At 43.5% G+C, this 17,765-nt stretch overlaps 1 protein-coding gene across 1 annotated transcript in view; it reads left to right on the plus strand.

Annotated features, from left to right (window-relative positions):
* Window positions 1-17,765, plus strand: part of LOC311128499 (dymeclin-like) — a 157,094-nt gene that overhangs the window by 75,876 nt on the left and 63,453 nt on the right. Inside the window, exons 11-13 of the mRNA XM_084160676.1 lie at window positions 10,116-10,241; window positions 12,820-12,933; window positions 13,058-13,152. Coding sequence (XP_084016802.1) covers window positions 10,116-10,241; window positions 12,820-12,933; window positions 13,058-13,152 — 335 coding nt within the window. The remainder of the gene's footprint in view (window positions 1-10,115; window positions 10,242-12,819; window positions 12,934-13,057; window positions 13,153-17,765) is intronic.

The following is a 17,765-nucleotide window of genomic DNA, read 5'->3' on the forward strand; positions in this document are numbered from 1 at the left end:
CATGAACCAATTAGACTACATTATCTATGGATGTAATATTTCATCATCATTCTTTATCAGACACCGTTTCTATGGTCCCATGTACCACCTTTTCAGACTATTTACAGTATTGACAGTGCTGCACTGTATGGATGAAGGCCCTTGTAATTGCTTGTCCAATTCTGCCAACTCGTTACTGATGATTGAGTTCACATTGTGGAACGAGTATATAAAGAATTGATTGGGATCCACTTGCAACAACATAGCGATACGTACTGTAACATGGAGCCGGCAGGTGATCCAGGTCACAATATAGGTCAAGCAGTGGTGGGAGGAAGACGAGGAAGACATGTTGGTCAGAGGAATGGCAGGGGACAAGCACCCCTTCTGAGAGGTTGTCGTGGGCCTTGTTTGAGAGGTGTGGGGGAACGTGGTAGAGGACAAGACCACGGACCAAGACAGTGGCAGCAACAGCAAAGAGTCCAATGAAATCCGAGCAATAGTTGTAGACCATGTCATAAATCATGGTATGACAATGACTGAGGCGGCTACAATGATACAACCAAACCTCAGAAGGTCAACCGTGGCCTCAATAATCTGACAAAATTCTGACTGACCAATTAAATGATATTCGCCTTACAGAAATTCGCCAGCATATCTTGGACAATGAAGACATGTTAACAATGTGGAATCCATAAGTTTGCCGACTATTGCACGCATGCTGAAAAGGCACCAGGTGTCTTTAAAACAACTATACTGTGTGCCTTTTGAAAGAAATGCAGACAGAGTGAAGCAAATGAGGACTGAGTATGTTCAGGTATGTTCAGTTTCAAGATGGCTGTTGTAATAAAATTCCCTAATAATTCTACATTGTACAGTAATCGGTAAATCTCTTTCCAAAATGTATTTTTAGAGGGTGATGGAGCTGGATGCTGATGACAACCATCACAAATTCATATATTTGGATGAGGCAGGCTTTAACCTGGCCAAGACAAGGAGGAGAGGTCGGAATTTCATTGGCCAGCGGGCAACCATCCAAGTACCTGGACAACGTGGGGCCATCATTACCATGTGTGCGGCTATATCAGAAGATGGTGTGGTGGGACGCAGACCTCGTATTGGATCATATAATGCAGCTCTCCTTGTAACCTTCCTTGATGAGCTCGATCAGGTCTGTAGAGCTGATTGCGTGACCTATGTCATTGTGTGGGATAATGTCAGGTTCCACCAAGCTCATATGGTGCAAGCATGGTTTCAGGCCCATGCACAATTTACCACCCTGTATTTACCCCCATACTCTCCTTTCCTTAACCCGATTGAGGAATTTTTCTCCACATGGAGATGGAAGGTTTATGATAGGGCGCCCTCATGAACAAGTCACTCTTCTCCAGGCCATGGATGACGCATGCAATGACATCACGGCAGACCAGTGTCAGGCCTGGATTCGCCATGCCCAAAGGTTTTTTCCAAGATGTTTGGCTAATGAAAACATCCATTGTGATGTAGATGAGAACCAGTGGCCAAATCCACAAGATCGAGTTGATGAAAATGTAGAAGTACAGTAATCACTCCTATGTTTTGCTTTTTACAGTACAAGCAAGCAAGTTGAGGAACACCTCATTTGATGTTTTACAGTACTGTATTGTTTTTCATCAATATATTTCAGATTTTGTTCAATGATTCCACTGTGTCTGTAGTATTCTCTCTACTACTGCAGTACTTTTACAGGGATGTATTTACATGTAGTACCATAATGAAACATGTATCACCTATTTTGTACTACAATATTTAATGATTGTACGAACAATGACACAGTGAAACTATCGGTTGCTTGTGTGTGGGTGATCTAAATTAAAGTTTCATTGGTATTTCACAATAAATTTGTTTTTTGAACCAATGATTATGCAAGTGCAAGATTTCTTTAAAGATATGAATGCACAATGCAATGTTTTGAACATTGGACAGCCTGTGTTACAAGTGATGACCGTTTTGAGTTTTGAAAAATGACGTCAAGGTTCTGAAATTAGTGCCAAAGTGATTGTAAAAAACTGTATGAGCCATGTCTTACCTTGCTTCAAAGTAGCCTAGGCAGAAAGACTTATAAAGTATTCCTCATATTCCATTGAAACCAGCATTTCTCTCCTGTTCTATTGGTTTTCATATCAACTTTATTTTGTTATCCAGAATCCAAAGGCACAGTCCTAGTCATATTATCAATCAATCAAATTTTATTTATAAAGCCCTTTTTACATCAGCAGATGTCACAAAGTGCTATTCAGAAACCCAGCCTAAAACCCCAAACAGCAAGCAATGCAGATGTAGAAGCATGGTGGCTAGGAAAAACTCCCTAGAAAGGCAGAAACCTAGGAAGAAACTTAGAGAGGAACCAGGCTCTGAGGGGTGGCCAGTCCCCTTCTGATTTTTCTCCAAGATGTTCAAACGTTCATAGATGACCAGCAGGGTCAAATAATAATCACAGTGGTTGTAGAGGTTGCAACAGGTCAGTACATCAGGAGTAAATGTCACTTGGCTTTTTAGAGGTTGAAATAGCAGGTGCGGTAGAGCGAGAGAGAGTTGAAAACAGCAGGTCTGGGACAAGGTAGCACGTCCGGTGAACAGGTCAGGGTTCCATAGCCGCAGGCAGAAGAGTGGAAACTGGAGCAGCAGCACGACCAGGTGGACTGGGGACAGCAGGGAGTCATCAGGCCAGGTAGTCCTGAGGCTTGGTCCTAGGGCTCAGGTCCTCCGGGATGGGAGAGTGAGATAATTAGAGGGAGCATTCACACAGGACACCGGATAAGACAGGATAATAACACCAGATATAACAGACTGACCCTAGCCCCCCGGCACATAGACCATTGCAGCATAGATACTGGAGGCTGGGGGGGTGTCTGGAGACACTGTGGCCCCGTCCGACGATACCCCCGGTCAGGGCCAACCAGGCAGGATATAACCCCACCCACTTTGCCCAAGGACAGCCCCCACACCACCAGAGGGATATCAACAGACCACCAACCTACTACCCTGAGACAAGGCTGAGTATAGCCCACGAAGATCTCCTCAACTGCACGAGCCGGAGGGGGCGACAAACCGGACAGGAAGATCACATCAGTGACTCAACCCACTCAAATGATGCAGGGTCGGCATGGAAAGCACCAGTAAGCCAGTGACTCAGCCCCCGTAATAGGGTCAGAGGCAGAGAATCCCAATGGAGAAACAGGAACCGGCCAGGCAGAGACAGCAAGGGCGGTTTGTCGCTCCAGTGCCTTTCCGTTCACCTTGGCACCCCTGGGCCAGACTACACTCAATCATAGGACCTACAGAAGAGATGAGTCTTCAGTAAAGACTTAAAGGTTGAGACAGAGTCTGCGTCTCTCACATGGAAAGGCAGACCATTCCATAAAAATGGAGCTCTATAGGAGAAACCCCTGCCGCCAGCTGTTTGCTTAGTAATTCTAGGGACAATAAGGAGCCCTGCTACTTGTGACCGTAGCATACGTGTAGGTATGTACGGCAGGACCAAATCGGAGAGATGGGTAGGAGCAAGCCCATGTAATGCTTTGTAGGTTAGTAGTAAAACCTTAATCAGCCTTAGCCTTAACAGGAAGCCAGTGTAGAGAGGCTAGCACTGGTGTAATATGATCACATATTTAGGTTCTAGTCAAGATTCTAGCAGCCGTGTTTAGCACTAACTGAAGTTTATTTAGAGCTTTATCCGGGTAGCTGGATAGTAGAGCATTGCAGTAGTCTAATCTAGAAGTGACAAAAGCATGGATGAGCTTTTCTGCATCATTTTTGGACAAAGAGTTTTTGATTTCTGCAATGTTACGAAGATGGAGAAAAGCTGTCCTTGAAATATTCTTGATATGTTCGTCAAAAGAGAGATCCGGGTCCAGAGTAACGCCAAGGTCCTTCACAGTTTTTTTGAGACTGTACAACCATCAAGATTAATTGTCAGATCCAACAGAAGATCTCTTTGTTTCTTGGGACCTAGAACTAGCATCTCTGTTTTGTCCTAGTTTAAAAGTAAAAAAATTGCCGCCATCCACTTCCTTATGTCTGAAACACATACTTCCAGGGAAGGCAATTTTGGGGCTTCACCATGTTTCATCGAAATGTAGAGCTGTGTGTCGTCCGTATAGCAATGAAAGTTAACATTGTGTTTCCGAATGACATCACCAAGAGGTAAAATATATAGTGAAAACAATAGTGGTCCTAAAACGGAACCTTGAGGAACACCGAAAACATACAATTGATTTGTCAGAGTACAAATCATCCACAGAGACTAACTAATATCTTTCCGACAGATAAGATCTAAACCAGGAAAGAACTTGTCCGGGTAGACCAATTAAGGTTTCCAATCTCTCCAAAAGAATGTGGTGATCGATGGTGTCAAAAGCAGCACTAAGGTCTAGGAGCACGAGGACAGATGCAGAGCTTTGGTCTGATGCCATTAAAAGGTAATTTACCACCTTCACGAGTGCGGTTTCAGTGCTATGATGGGGTCTAAAACCAGACTGAAGCGTTTCGTATACATTTTTTTATTCTTCAGGAAAGCAGTGAGTTGCTGCACAACAGCTTTTTCTAAAAAAAAATTAGAGGAATGGGAGATTCGATATAGGCCGAATTTTTTAAAATATTTTTTTTATTATATTTTTTTCATTTTCTGGGTCAAGGTTTGGCTTTTTCAAGAGAGGCTTTATTACTGCCACTTTTAGTGAGTTTGGTACACATCCAGTGGATAGGGAGCCATTTATTATGTTCAACATAGGAGGGCCAAGCACAGGAAGTAGCTCTTTCAGTAGGTTAGTTGGAATAGGGTCCTGTATGCAGCTTGAAGGTTTAGAGGCCATGACTATTTTCATGAACGTGTCAAGAGATATAGGATTAAAAAACTTGAGTGTCTCCATTGATCCTCAGTCCTGGCAGTTTTGTGCAGACTCAGGACAGCTGAGCTTTGGAGAAATACACATTTTCAAAGAGAAGTCCGTAATTTGCTTTCTAATGATCATGATCTTTTCGTCAAAAAAGTTCATGAATTCATCACTGCTGAAGTGAAAGGCATCCTCTCTTGGGGAATGCTGCTTTTTAGTTAGCTTTGTGACAGTATCAAACATACATTTTGGATTGTTCTTATTCTCCTCAATTAGGTTGGAAAAATAGGATGATCGAGCAGCAGTGAGGGCTCTTCGATATTGCACTGTACTTTCTTTCCAAGCTAGTTGGAAGACGTATAGTTTGGTGGAGCGCCATTTCCGTTCCAATTTTCTGGAGGCTTGCTTCAGGGCTCGGGTATTTTCTGTATACCAGGGAGCTAGTTTCTTGTGACAAATGTTTTTTGGTTTTAGGTGTGCGACTGCATCTAGGGTATTACGCAAGGTTCAATTTAGATCCTCAGGTCATTAACTGATTTTTGTACTCCGACGTCCTTGAGTCGGTGGAGGGAGTCTGGAAGGGCCTCTAGGAATCTTTGGGTTGTCCGAGAATTTATAGCACAGCTTTTGATGGTCCTTGGTTGGTCTGAGCAGATTATTTGTTGCGATTGCAAACGTAATAAGATGGTGGTCCGATAGTCCAGGGTTATGAGGAAAAACATTTAGATCCACAATATTTATTCCACGGGACAAAACTAGATCCTGGGTATGACTGTGGCAATGAGTAGGTTTGGAGACATGTTGGACAAAACCCACTGAGTCGATGATGGCTCCGAAAGCCTTTTGGAGTGGGTCTGTGGACTTTTCCATGTGAATATTAAAGTCACCACAAATTAGAATATCTGCCATGACAGCAAGGTCCGATAGGAATTCAAAGAACTCAGTGAGGAACTCTGTATACGGCACAGGAGGCCTGTAAACAGTAGCTATAAAAAGTGATTGAGTAGGCTGCATAGATTTCATGACTAGAAGCTCAAAAGTCCGTCATTTTTGGGGGGTAAATTGACATTTGCTATAGTAAATGTTAGCCACACCTCCGCCTTTGCGGGCTGTGCGGGGGATATGTTCACTAGTGTAACCAGGAGGAGAGGCCTCATTTAACACAGTAAATTCATCAGGTTTAAGCCATGTTTCAGTCAGGCCAATCACATCAAGATTATGATCAGTGATTAGTTCATTGACCATAACTGCCTTGGAAGTGAGGGATCTAACTTTAAGTAGCCCTATTTGGGATGTGAGATATCACAATCTCTTTCAATAATGACAGGAATGGAGGAGGTCTTTTTTCCAGTGAGATTGCTAAGGCAAACACCGCCATGTTTAGTTTTGCTCAACCTAGATCGAGGCACAGACACGGTCTCACTGGGGATAGCTGAGCTGACTACACTGACTGTGCTAGTGGCAGACTCCACTAAGCTGGCATGCTGGCTAAAAGCCTGCTGCCTGGCCTGCACCCTATCTCATTGTGGAGCTAGAGGAGTTAGAGCCCTGTCTATGTTGGTAGATAAGATGAGAGCACCCCTCCAGCTAGGATGGAGTCTGTCACTCCTCAGCAGGCCAGGCTTGGTCCTGTTTGTGGGTGAGTCCCAGAAAGAGGGCCAATTATCTACAAACTGCTGTAGAGCTCATCAATTACTCGATGCCAACACATCTTTCTAGCTAATTTACATGCTGAAGCTATGTTGCTATGACTGTTTCATCCTAACATCATGGGTGTTATCCCTATACTCTCTACACTCGCCAGTTTTAGCTTTAGCCAGCACCATCTTCAGATTAGCCTTTACGACGGTAGCCCTGCCCCCTGGTAAACAAGATGATTATTTTTAAGTCTAATATTGCGGGTAATGGAGTCGCCATTGACTAGGGTTTTCAATTTGTCAGAGCTAATGGTGGGAGGCTTCGGTGGCTCAGACCCCGTAACGGGTGGAGGAGAGACCTGAGAAGGCTCGGCCTCTGACTCCGACTCGTTGCTTAATGGGGAGAACCGGTTGAAAGTTTCTGTCGGCTGAATGAGCGAGACCAGTTGAGCATGCCGACAGCATTTCTTTCCAGAAGCCTTGAGAAAATCGTCCGGCTGCGGGGACTGTGCGAGGGGATTTATACTACTATCTGTACTTACTGGTGGCGCAGACACTGTTTCATCCTTTCCTAACCATTGCGTCTTAAGCTTCGCTTGCAGCACGGCTATCCTCACCATAAGGCAATAGTTATCCTGTATATTATGAGTACAGCGACTGCAATTAGATGGCATAGTGTTAATGTTACTACTTAGCTTCGGCTGGTAGAGGTCCTGTAGAACCATGTCCAGATAAAGCGTCTGGGGTGAAAAAGTTGAATGAAAAAAGTAGAGCGAGTTAAAAATAACTAAGACGTTGGTATAAGTTCAGGAGAAAAAACAAACAAAATATAATTATTGTAAAATTGACTACACGGCAGAACCTGGTCAATGACCTGAAGAGAGCTGGGACCACAGTCTCAAAGAAAACCATTAGTAACACACTACGCCGTCATGGATTAAAATCCTGCAGCGCACGCAAGGTCCCCCTGCTCAAGCCAGCCCATGTCCAGGCCCGTCTGAAGTTTGCCAATGACCATCTGGATGATCCAGAGGAGGAATGGGAGAAGGTCATGTGGTCTGATGAGACAAAAATAGAGCTTTTTGGTCTAAACTCCACTCGCCGTGTTTGGAGGAAGAAGAAGGATGAGTACAACCCCAAGAACACCATCCCAACCGTGAAGCATGGATGTGGAAACATCATTCTTTGGGGATGCTTTTCTGCAAAGGGGACAGGACGACTGCACCGTATTGAGGGGAGGATGGATGGGGCCATGTATCGCGAGATCTTGGACAACAACCTCCTTCCCTCAGTAAGAGCATTGAAGATGGGTCGTGGCTGGGTCTTCCAGCATGACAATGACCCAAAACACACAGCCAGGGCAACTAAGGAGTGGCTCCGTAAGAAGCATCTCAAGGTCCTGGAGTGGCCTAGCCAGTCTCCAGACCTGAACCCAATAGAAAATCTTTGGAGGGAGCTGAAAGTCCGTATTGCCCAGCGACAGCCCCGAAACCTGAAGGATCTGGAGAAGGTCTGTATGGTAGTAGTGGGCCAAAATCCCTGCTGCAGTGTGTGCAAACCTGGTCAAGACCTACAGGAAACGTATGATCTCTGTAATTGCAAACAAAGGTTTCTGTACCAAATATTAAGTTCTGCTTTTCTGATGTATCAAATACTTATGTCATGCAATAAAATGCAAATTAATTACTTTAAAATCATACAATGTGACTTTCTGGATTTTTGTTTTCGATTCCGTCTCTCACAGTTGAAGTGTACCTATGATAAAAATTACAGACCTCTACATGCTTTGTAAGTAGGGAAACCTGCAAAATCAGCAGTGTATCAAATACTTGTTCTCCCCACTGTATATATATGTATATATATATATATATATATGTGTATGTATGTGTGTGTGTATATATATATATATATATGTATGTGTATATGTGTGTATATATATATAAAAACATGGGGGATTGGAAGTGATGCAGACAATTACATTGATGGAAGTTACAATCTATCTGCAATATTAAGCTGATCTACCCCCAGAAAAAAAGACGTTGGTATAAAAAAGTAAAAACCGTCAAGTTTGGCATATAGCCAATCAGCAACAAACAGCGTAGCACGGAGACAAGTGACCTGCTCAAAACGGAAGTTTAGCAATCCATTTTAGTTGTTGCATCTTTAGAAGTTTCTAATGGAGAATATTCATCTCAGAATTTTCGCTCACATCAGGTGCGTTGTTTTGAATGGTGTTTTCCTGCAAATTGCATTTTGGCAAATGTCGGAAAATGACATTTTTATTGGCTGCTTCATTACAGGAGTTGCATGTTCTGTTAAGATTAATTACCATAATATAAATGTGATTTATTTCATTCTGAGCACCGTGGGTGGACGCCCTAATGGGTTACGCACCCAAAACATATGGGTCCGGTACATTTCTGAAATGGACGGTAAATTTAAAATCTTCCTGGTCATGTTGTCCGGCACCACATTTTCCTAACGGAAACTCTGAAATGTACTCTGGGTAATCTGAGTCATCCTCTTTGTTCCCTGCTGACATAGTGGGGCGCAGTAGACAGCTGGTCCTCTGGGGTGCGCTGTGACGTCACCTCTAAGCAGGTTTTAAGTGTATTAGGGAGTTAGGGAGCGCCACAGACCATTGCTCTGCAGGACCCACCTGTGACAGAGGATCACTCCCACACACACAGTGGAACCATACTTGATCAAACACACACACATCGCTTCCCAAAGCACCCCACTGTGGAACAATGCTGGAGGCCTAAACACACACACACACACACACACACACTTTCTCTCAGTGCTGTCTGGGATGCAGTGTGTTGGGATGTCGGATGCGTGTCAGAACTTGCTCAGTGCACTCTGCCTGCTTATTCTGCAACACTGTCGGTCTGCACAGCAGGAATGCAGGATTTCACAACAGAAGTTGACACAATGGCAGTTGAACCATGGCAGTTAAACCATCAATACGGAAACACCATGCAGCCACATACCCTGGAGAAACACCATGCAGCCACATACCCTGGAGAAACACCATGCAGCCACATACCCTGGAGAAACACCATGCAGACACATACCCTGGAGAAACACCATGCAGACACATACCCTGGAGAAACACCATGCAGACACATACCCTGGAGAAACACCATGCAGCCACATACCCTGGAGAAACACCATGCAGCCACATACCCTGGAGAAACACTATGCAGACACATACCCTGGAGAAACACCATGCAGACACATACCCTGGAGAAACACCATGCAGACACATACCCTGGAGAAACACTATGCAGACACATACCCTGGAGAAACACCATGCAGACACATACCCTGGAGAAACACCATGCAGACACATACCCTGGAGAAACACCATGCAGCCACATACCCTGGAGAAACACCATGCAGACACATACCCTGGAGAAACACTATGCAGACACATACCCTGGAGAAACACCATGCAGACACATACCCTGGAGAAACACCATGCAGACACACACACAGTAGGCCAGGACATCCTGGAAAACAGTGTAATGTGTTACTGACTGGACTATCCTGGCTAAATATATAAAATAAAATACGAATATGTTCGTTCTCTAATTACTTTACCCCTTCCCCTCCTCCTTAGGTGATGCCCATCCTCGAGATCCTGTATCATGTGGAAGACAGGAACTCTCATCACGTCTACATGGCCCTCATCATCCTCCTCATCCTCACTGAGGATGATACCTTCAACAGATCCATACATGAAGTGGTGAGTAGTATCCCGGATTGATTAAGCGCTGAAAATATACTCCAGTGTCACACACAAATGATGCACATCTGTAATTGGTGTGACAGAAGAGACACAGCCCTGCAAACAACATTTATTCCCTTTCAGCACATTCTGATTATAGACGTCTGAGACATTTCTCTGTATGAAGTACGATTTCTCAAAAGTCAGGACATGTGCCATTTCAGATAAGAACACTACATTCTATGATAGGCACTGTCTATAATTTAGAAATGCTCCCCGAGTCCCCATCTCCCTCTGTCTATTTCAGTCTTCATTATTTCTTTCTTCTGAGCTTGTCAATGAATTCACCGTGTATTTGAACAGAGAGCCTTTAAACCACTTAGGATACGATGCTTGACGCCATTCCACTCTTCCATTACATTCCAGTTGTGTGAATCATTTTTGACATTTTAAATCCGTTCCCCTATCTCTATATTTCTCCGTACATGCGGAGCCTATCGAGTTTCAGTCTCCTGGCTGTGGGCTGCATATGAATGTGTCTCTGTCTCTGGCACTATATAGGGAATATTGTGTTATTTGGGACGTACCCCCTCTCTCTCAGCAGGAAATCCTAAAGCCTAGGCTGTGGCTGCCAGCAGACCTCTCTCTGAGTCTCGATATGTTTTGGATGAACATCCATTTGACATTGGTCTCTTTGCTGTTGACATGTAATTTCCAGCAGCACTAGGTTCAATGTAAACCAACCACGGTCAGGCCAGCTCTCAATATTCAGACGGGCGCTTTTCATCATGGAAATATCTATGCGGAAGTGCCTTAGTGCCGTTGTGGTGTTTTGGGGCTGTGTGTTGAGCCTGGGATTAGACTGCCATGTTGGTCCATGTTTTGTCCATCAGTTGCTGTTGGTTGTCACCCAGTGCCTAAGGTGCTGTGTCACTGTGACTCCATTTAGTGTCTGCAGAGCCAGGTAGATTGACTCGGATCATGTATTATACACATCACAGCTAGGCTTCTACAACCTAATAATAAATAATAATATGCCATTTAGCAGACGCTTTTATCCAAAGCGACTTACAGTCATGCGTGCATACATTTTTGTGTATGGGTGGTCCCGGGGATCGAACCCACTACCTTGGCGTTTCAAGCGCCGTGCTCTACCAGCTGAGCTACAGAGGACCACAACCTCTGTTGTATTTGATAGTGCAGACCTGAGCCATTGATAGAGACTCTAAAAATGACTGGTGCAGCCTAGTCAATTTCACGAATTATCTCTTTGAAGTCTAAATCTGTGAAAGTCTTTAAATTAGGGCGTTATTCTATTTCTGCATGTTAGTGACTAAGAAGGCGCAATCTCAAATTCATTATTTAATGTGTATTTGTGTGTGTGTGGATTGCTTTTTCAGAATCCATATCCTTCCCCAACATTAAGTAATGCCAAACCTTATGACATCCTGTCCTCCCAACCGTTACCAAGCCTTACTTTACTTCTGACATGAAGGGCTGTTACCGTGGGTGCTAAGCACCCTGGAAACACAAGGTTGACAACAAGATGTGATAGGCCTACTGTAGGAATGGGAAAAGAATCGAGCCGTCAAGTTGCATGAAACACTTACAGTAAATGTCTTGTTTAGGAGAGAGAGGGAAAGAAGGTATTTGTGTTTTACAGAGAAAAAAGTTATTTGTGATGAAAACGATGATAGCTGGCACTGCTGGCGGTGTTACAACTTTTCCTCTTAATTTGTACAGTACCAGTGTTTCCCCTGTATTCATTTAGAAGTATTTTATTTGAGAACTAGAAATCACCTAAATAAAAACTAAAACAATGAATTTAGGAGTACTTTTGGCATGTCTGGCTTACCGACCGGGCACGCAGGGCACATGCCCAGGGTCCCCGATTGAGGTCCCCATTGATTTTGTTATGTTTGCGCGTAAGAACACAGAATTAACATTTTCTCTCCGCTCCATGGAAAACATTTCTAGAATTGCAGGAAAGTAGTCCCTTTTTGATCCAGTTAAAAACCTTGCTTATTGCTAATAGCACACCTGCCTGATAATATGGAATGGTCCCATATATATATATATATAGGCTATGATAAAAAGTTGGCCCTAAAATATTTTTGGGGCAATATGTTATTGGGCTCATTTCTTGGGAGGATTATAGATAGATCGGAATCATTTGATTTTCATTCATTTTGGAGTATAATGTACTTTTAAAAAGTAACCCGAAATGACCTTCTCACAGTCCTACAAAAAAATATCCCGGGGGCATGCTGCTGTGGACCCTGCCCCCCCTCCACGACCTTTGCCTCCACTGCTAAAAAATATTAAATGCTGAGTAGTTACTCACGCTCCTTCTTTCTCTCTCTCTCTCCCTCCCTCCCTCTCTTTCTCTCTCTCTCTCTCCCTCCCTCTCTCTCTTTCTCCCTCTCTCCCTCCCTCCCTCTCTTTCTCCCTCTCTCCCTCCCTCCCTCTCTTTCTCCCTCTCTCCCTCCCTCCCTCTCTTTCTCCCTCTCTCCCTTCCTCCCTCCCTCTCTCCCTCTCTTTCTCCCTCCCTCCCTCTCTTTCTCCCTCTCTCTCGCTTGAACTCCCTCTCTCCCAGGTATTAAAAAACATAACGTGGTATTCAGAGCGTTCATTAACAGAAATCTCCCTGGGGAGTCTGCTCATCCTGGTGGTCATACGCACCATCCAGTTCAACATGACACGGACCAGGGTGAGTACACACACCCAAACCCACATACACTTTGTTTACCCTCTCCTAGCTTTTTTTTCACACAAGATGGTCTCAATGGAATTCCAGTTAGGTCATTACACGTCTCTCATTTCCTCTCTTCCAGGATAAGTACCTGCACACCAACTGCCTGGCTGCCCTGGCCAATATGTCTGCCCAGTTCCGCTGCCTACACCAGTATTCAGCCCAGCGCATCATCAGGTGAGGCTACAGCTACATCCTCCGTATAACTATTGCTGACTGTCAACACAGACACGGTATGGCCAATGCATGTTAATGGGTATAGATACGATCTCAACTCAAACCTAAAGCCTACTGGTAGACTGCAAATTGTAGAGGTTTAGCAGGTCTGTGCAGCACCGTCTGGTGTAGATATTCCAGGGTTGTGTTTTGTGCTGAGAGTGGGAAAGACTCCACCCATCTTCTTAGCTTCTGATGTTGCAGGGTTCCCTCACCAAGGCAGTAGAGGAGGAGAAAATCAAAGGTTGGATTGAACGTCCTCATCAGAGAGGATTTAAATTAGTCGTTTGATTAACGGTAGCTAACGCACTTTTGTACGTCGCGCTGTTCCGTACATTTGACCTTATTTTAGCGCCCCAAAAACGTAGTACTTCCAGGTCAACTGTAATATGAATACCATTGTAAAGCAGAATTTCTCCCCTTTTCAGCAAAGTCAATGACGAGACCTTCATGCTGCCCGTCTCTGCATGATTGAAAAAAGCAATGGAGCTCCGCCGGGTCTTTAAAAAAAATTGCGGGTGGGGAAGCGAAAGCTACTGCGTCATAGTGAAATGGGGAGAAATGTCGTGTGGGGAACCGGCTTTTTTCACCCGATTTGTCCAACTTATCACCTCTAAAATGTAAATAGTTTAAATATAAAGAGTTTATATAATGTCTCATTTACATACCTATTTGAAGGTTTGTGTAGAATTTGAATTGGGTTTTTAGGGCGGCACTAAATTTATCTTCACAATTAAACTGTGGGTGTCACAGTTTTTGAGAGTCATGATGGCTCGCAGTGATTACGCGGAAATTTAACAATTGATTGAATTAACTATTAATGAACTCACAAGTAATTAACTTTACACTCACTATTACACTCACCATTGATCATTTCTTGTTTTTAATCTGCGAGAGAAGCGCTACACCTGGTGGAAAGAGGCTGTACGGCACAGAATGAGTTGAATAATGCGTGCCGTACGTTACGTTGTGACATGTCACACTTTAACATACAGCGTCAGCTCGGTCAGTTTTTTCAACTTTTCTCCAATACTATTGGTCCATTATCATGTCAATCAACGCTGGATCGAAACTTAGTTCCCATTAGTTTTCATTGCAGCATCGTTTGAGTGCCGTGGTTGCCCACATATGTACGGAACGGAGTTAGCTACCGTTACGCGTTTGTTTCTTCTTTGACTCATGGCCTACAGTACCTTCTGTACTGAAGTCTGCCACTGTTCAGTCACAAACATTACCATACAAAATGTTCTTCATGTTCTAAGGTCCACCACAGATTACCAACCCTTGCCACATCACCACACCAGCATGCAAACATTAGCATGGATTGAATCACAACACATCATTTTAACATTTCCATAACCACTGTGTAAAATGACTAAGGTAGTCAATCGTTATATTGGCCGGTTATCACATTCCGATCCATTTCTTGCAGATTGACGCACTGCTTCCAGATTGAAAACAGTGTTTTTAGATTGGTGGATTGGAAGTACAGCTGGGTTAAGTCATACACATTTCCCTTTGTGCCAGTGACCATGTGGGTTTGGTGCATTACGGAATTAAAGGAAAAGGTCAGCATTTAAGGGTAATAATTGTGCGTAATTATTCTGTTTTGTAAATTATCCTGTAGGGTGGAGTGGTACTATTTTATATGGTGATTATTTGATGTATGATTTGAGTTGGTGATTTCATTTGGCTTCTCTGAATGCCTTGACGACTTGATACTCTAATAAGCACACAAACAAGACAAACACGTGTATAAGCAAACACACTCACTCACACGAACACTTACTCCACCCTGATTTTTATTTTAACCTTTCATTTAACTAGGCAAGTCAGTTAAGAACAAATTCTTATTTACAATGACGGCCTTCCCCTGGCCGAACCCTAACCCGGATGACGCTGGGCCAATTATGCGCCGCCCTATGGGACTCCCAATCACGGTTGTGATACAGCCTGGAATCTAACCAGGGTCTGTAGTGACACCCCTAGCACTGAGATGATGTGCCTTAGACCGCTGCGCCACTTGGGAGCCCCTGATGATGGAATAAAGTTGGTGGTCATAATAAGACACATAGTTAGTGGGAAAGTGCTTGGAATCACATGCTTTGTGTTTATTTAGACTTTCTTTTACTATCTTTCTATTTTTTTAAATTATGAGTTATTTCACTGGATATACAGATCAAAATTATGTCAACGTCCTCCTCAACTGCATCCTTTGTAATGCTGTAGCCTAGGTCTATTGCTCATCGCGTGGCTCATCACATATTAGACCACTAGGCTTGCTGTCATAGATCTGTGGTTGGCTCTGAATAAAGACATCATCACGTCTTGTGGTTGTGTATTCTGGCTTTGAAGCAGTCAGTCAAGGAAGGTAATGGTAATGAATCCAAGCTGTTGAGAGGGAGGAGGATTCTCCTGACTCTGTGGTTAGAAGTTAACTATATGAATGAATGTGAAGGGCTTGCCCAGTGACTCACCCAGATAATTGTTACGGATGAGCCCTGGTTAGGAACACACTCCGCTGGTCATACATACTAACACACACACACACACACGTACTCCCTTTCAATGTTCACCCAGAACGACCACACAAGTGCATGGCCTCTCCTCTTCCTCTCATCAATTCATTCAGGATCATTTAATGCTGTTAGTGACCACGGGGAAATGGAAACAGAAATGCACACACACTCCATCATGTTTTATTATTACTAAGAGAGTAGCCTAGCTGACACAGTGTGTCTTTCTTCTCTGACTGGTTTGGGATGTGGTGGTGGAGGGGAAGGTAATGTAGTACATTCATGATTTTGCGCTGGGGGGAATTTCCTCCAGGAATTTCCAAATGTCCGATTTGCACATTTGCTCTCAAGGACTTAAAAAAATATATAATTGATGCTTAAAAGAGGGACATTTTTTGGTACATATATTGAGGCAGCAGAGGGTGAAAATGCTTTCTTTCCACTACATTAGTGAACCCCCCTCCACCCCTTCATTCATCTTTCCTCTCTTCCCTGAAGAGCAGTGACATGGATGTGTCAATAGCTACACTGATTTGACTGTGCATTAGTTGGTAAGAGGCTGTGGGTTCAACTCCCTGTAGGCATCACATACAGATTCACATACCAAGAAGGTATGGACTCACTGTACTGTAAGTCACTTTGGATAAAAGCATCTGCTAAGTGGCATATATTATTAGTGTTATATAGTACTTCACACACTGGTTTTCCTGCTAAACGCTGCATCTCAGCCCCATTGCAGATGCAACCACCTCTTGCCTCCTCTCCTCTACATCATCTCTCTACACATTTACAATTTAGTAATTTAGCAGACGCTTTTATCTAGAGCGACTTACAGGAGAAATTAGGGTTAAGTACCTTGCTCAAGGGCACATCGACAGATTAGTCACCTAGTCAGCTTGGGGATTCGAACTTGCTACCTTTTGGTTACTGGCCAAGGGCTCTTAACTGCTAGGCTACCTGCCGCCCTACATGTATCTAATTTCACAAACAAAGTAGAAAATACTACTGTATTGTATAAGAGCATGTGAAGTATATCTATAACTCCAAGCCTCAGGCAAGGCATTGGTTATACATTAACATTTTATTTTAATTTAGTCATTTAGCAGACGCTCTTATTCAGAGCAACTTACAGTAGTGAGTGTATAAGTATTTTGATGCTTTTTCACAACCTACACAGGACTGCTACATGAACAGTCAATGTCGTGAAGGAGAGCTATTCCAATGATTTTACTGCATGCTCAAGGCTAAAGTCATTGTTATCTTTTCTTGAACTGTCAAGTGGGACTAGTTTGCTTGAGTCAATCACAAAAACCAATCCATCATTACCTTTGGCTATTATCAGTTATTATTCTGGGATGTCTATTGAGCTGTAATGTTAAACAAACTGACAATCAATGATGGGTGTTCTTTCGCATCTTTTTGAACTCCATTGTCACCTTTCCGACTGTAACCCTAGCATACTATACTAAAGTATTTTAGCAGAAATCAAACGCTAACCAGACATATTTTTTTTAGAAACAAAATTTTATATAATTTGTGTCCTTTTTTTCCCCTCCTCTCCCCTTGTCTTTCAGCTGCGCCAGCCACCACATGCAGAGATACTTGTATGTTTTAGACAATATGAATTTCCCCCACTCCAGTTGCAGTCGCCACTAACACTGGCTGGTCACCGCGGGCGACGCACTAGGAGAGGAGCTTGTGCACTTTACTTTCTCATTCTCAAGTCCTATGCTTCCAGGTTATAACCAGACTCTAAGACTACCCTGCTTCTTTTTCATTTTTCTATTATCTTTCCCCTTTCCGTCCTTCTGATTGCTGCATGAGCACAGCATCATTTGCATTGCGTCTTTGCATGCTGGAATGATGCCTGGATAGTGTACTCCCTGAATGGATCCAAAATGACAGCCTAATCTCTAGTACACTACCTTTGACAAAGATGCATTCGACACATGCGTGTTCTATGTGAAGTCGTGTCTGTCAATCAGTGGCGGTCGGTGCCGTTTAAGATGAGGGAGGATTATTTCTTTTTTCATGAGCATGGCCTTATTTCTATTACAG

The sequence above is a fragment of the Coregonus lavaretus genome, assembly GCF_964263955.1.
Source record: "Coregonus lavaretus genome assembly, chromosome: 4".
In the NCBI taxonomy this organism is placed as follows: domain Eukaryota; kingdom Metazoa; phylum Chordata; class Actinopteri; order Salmoniformes; family Salmonidae; genus Coregonus; species Coregonus lavaretus.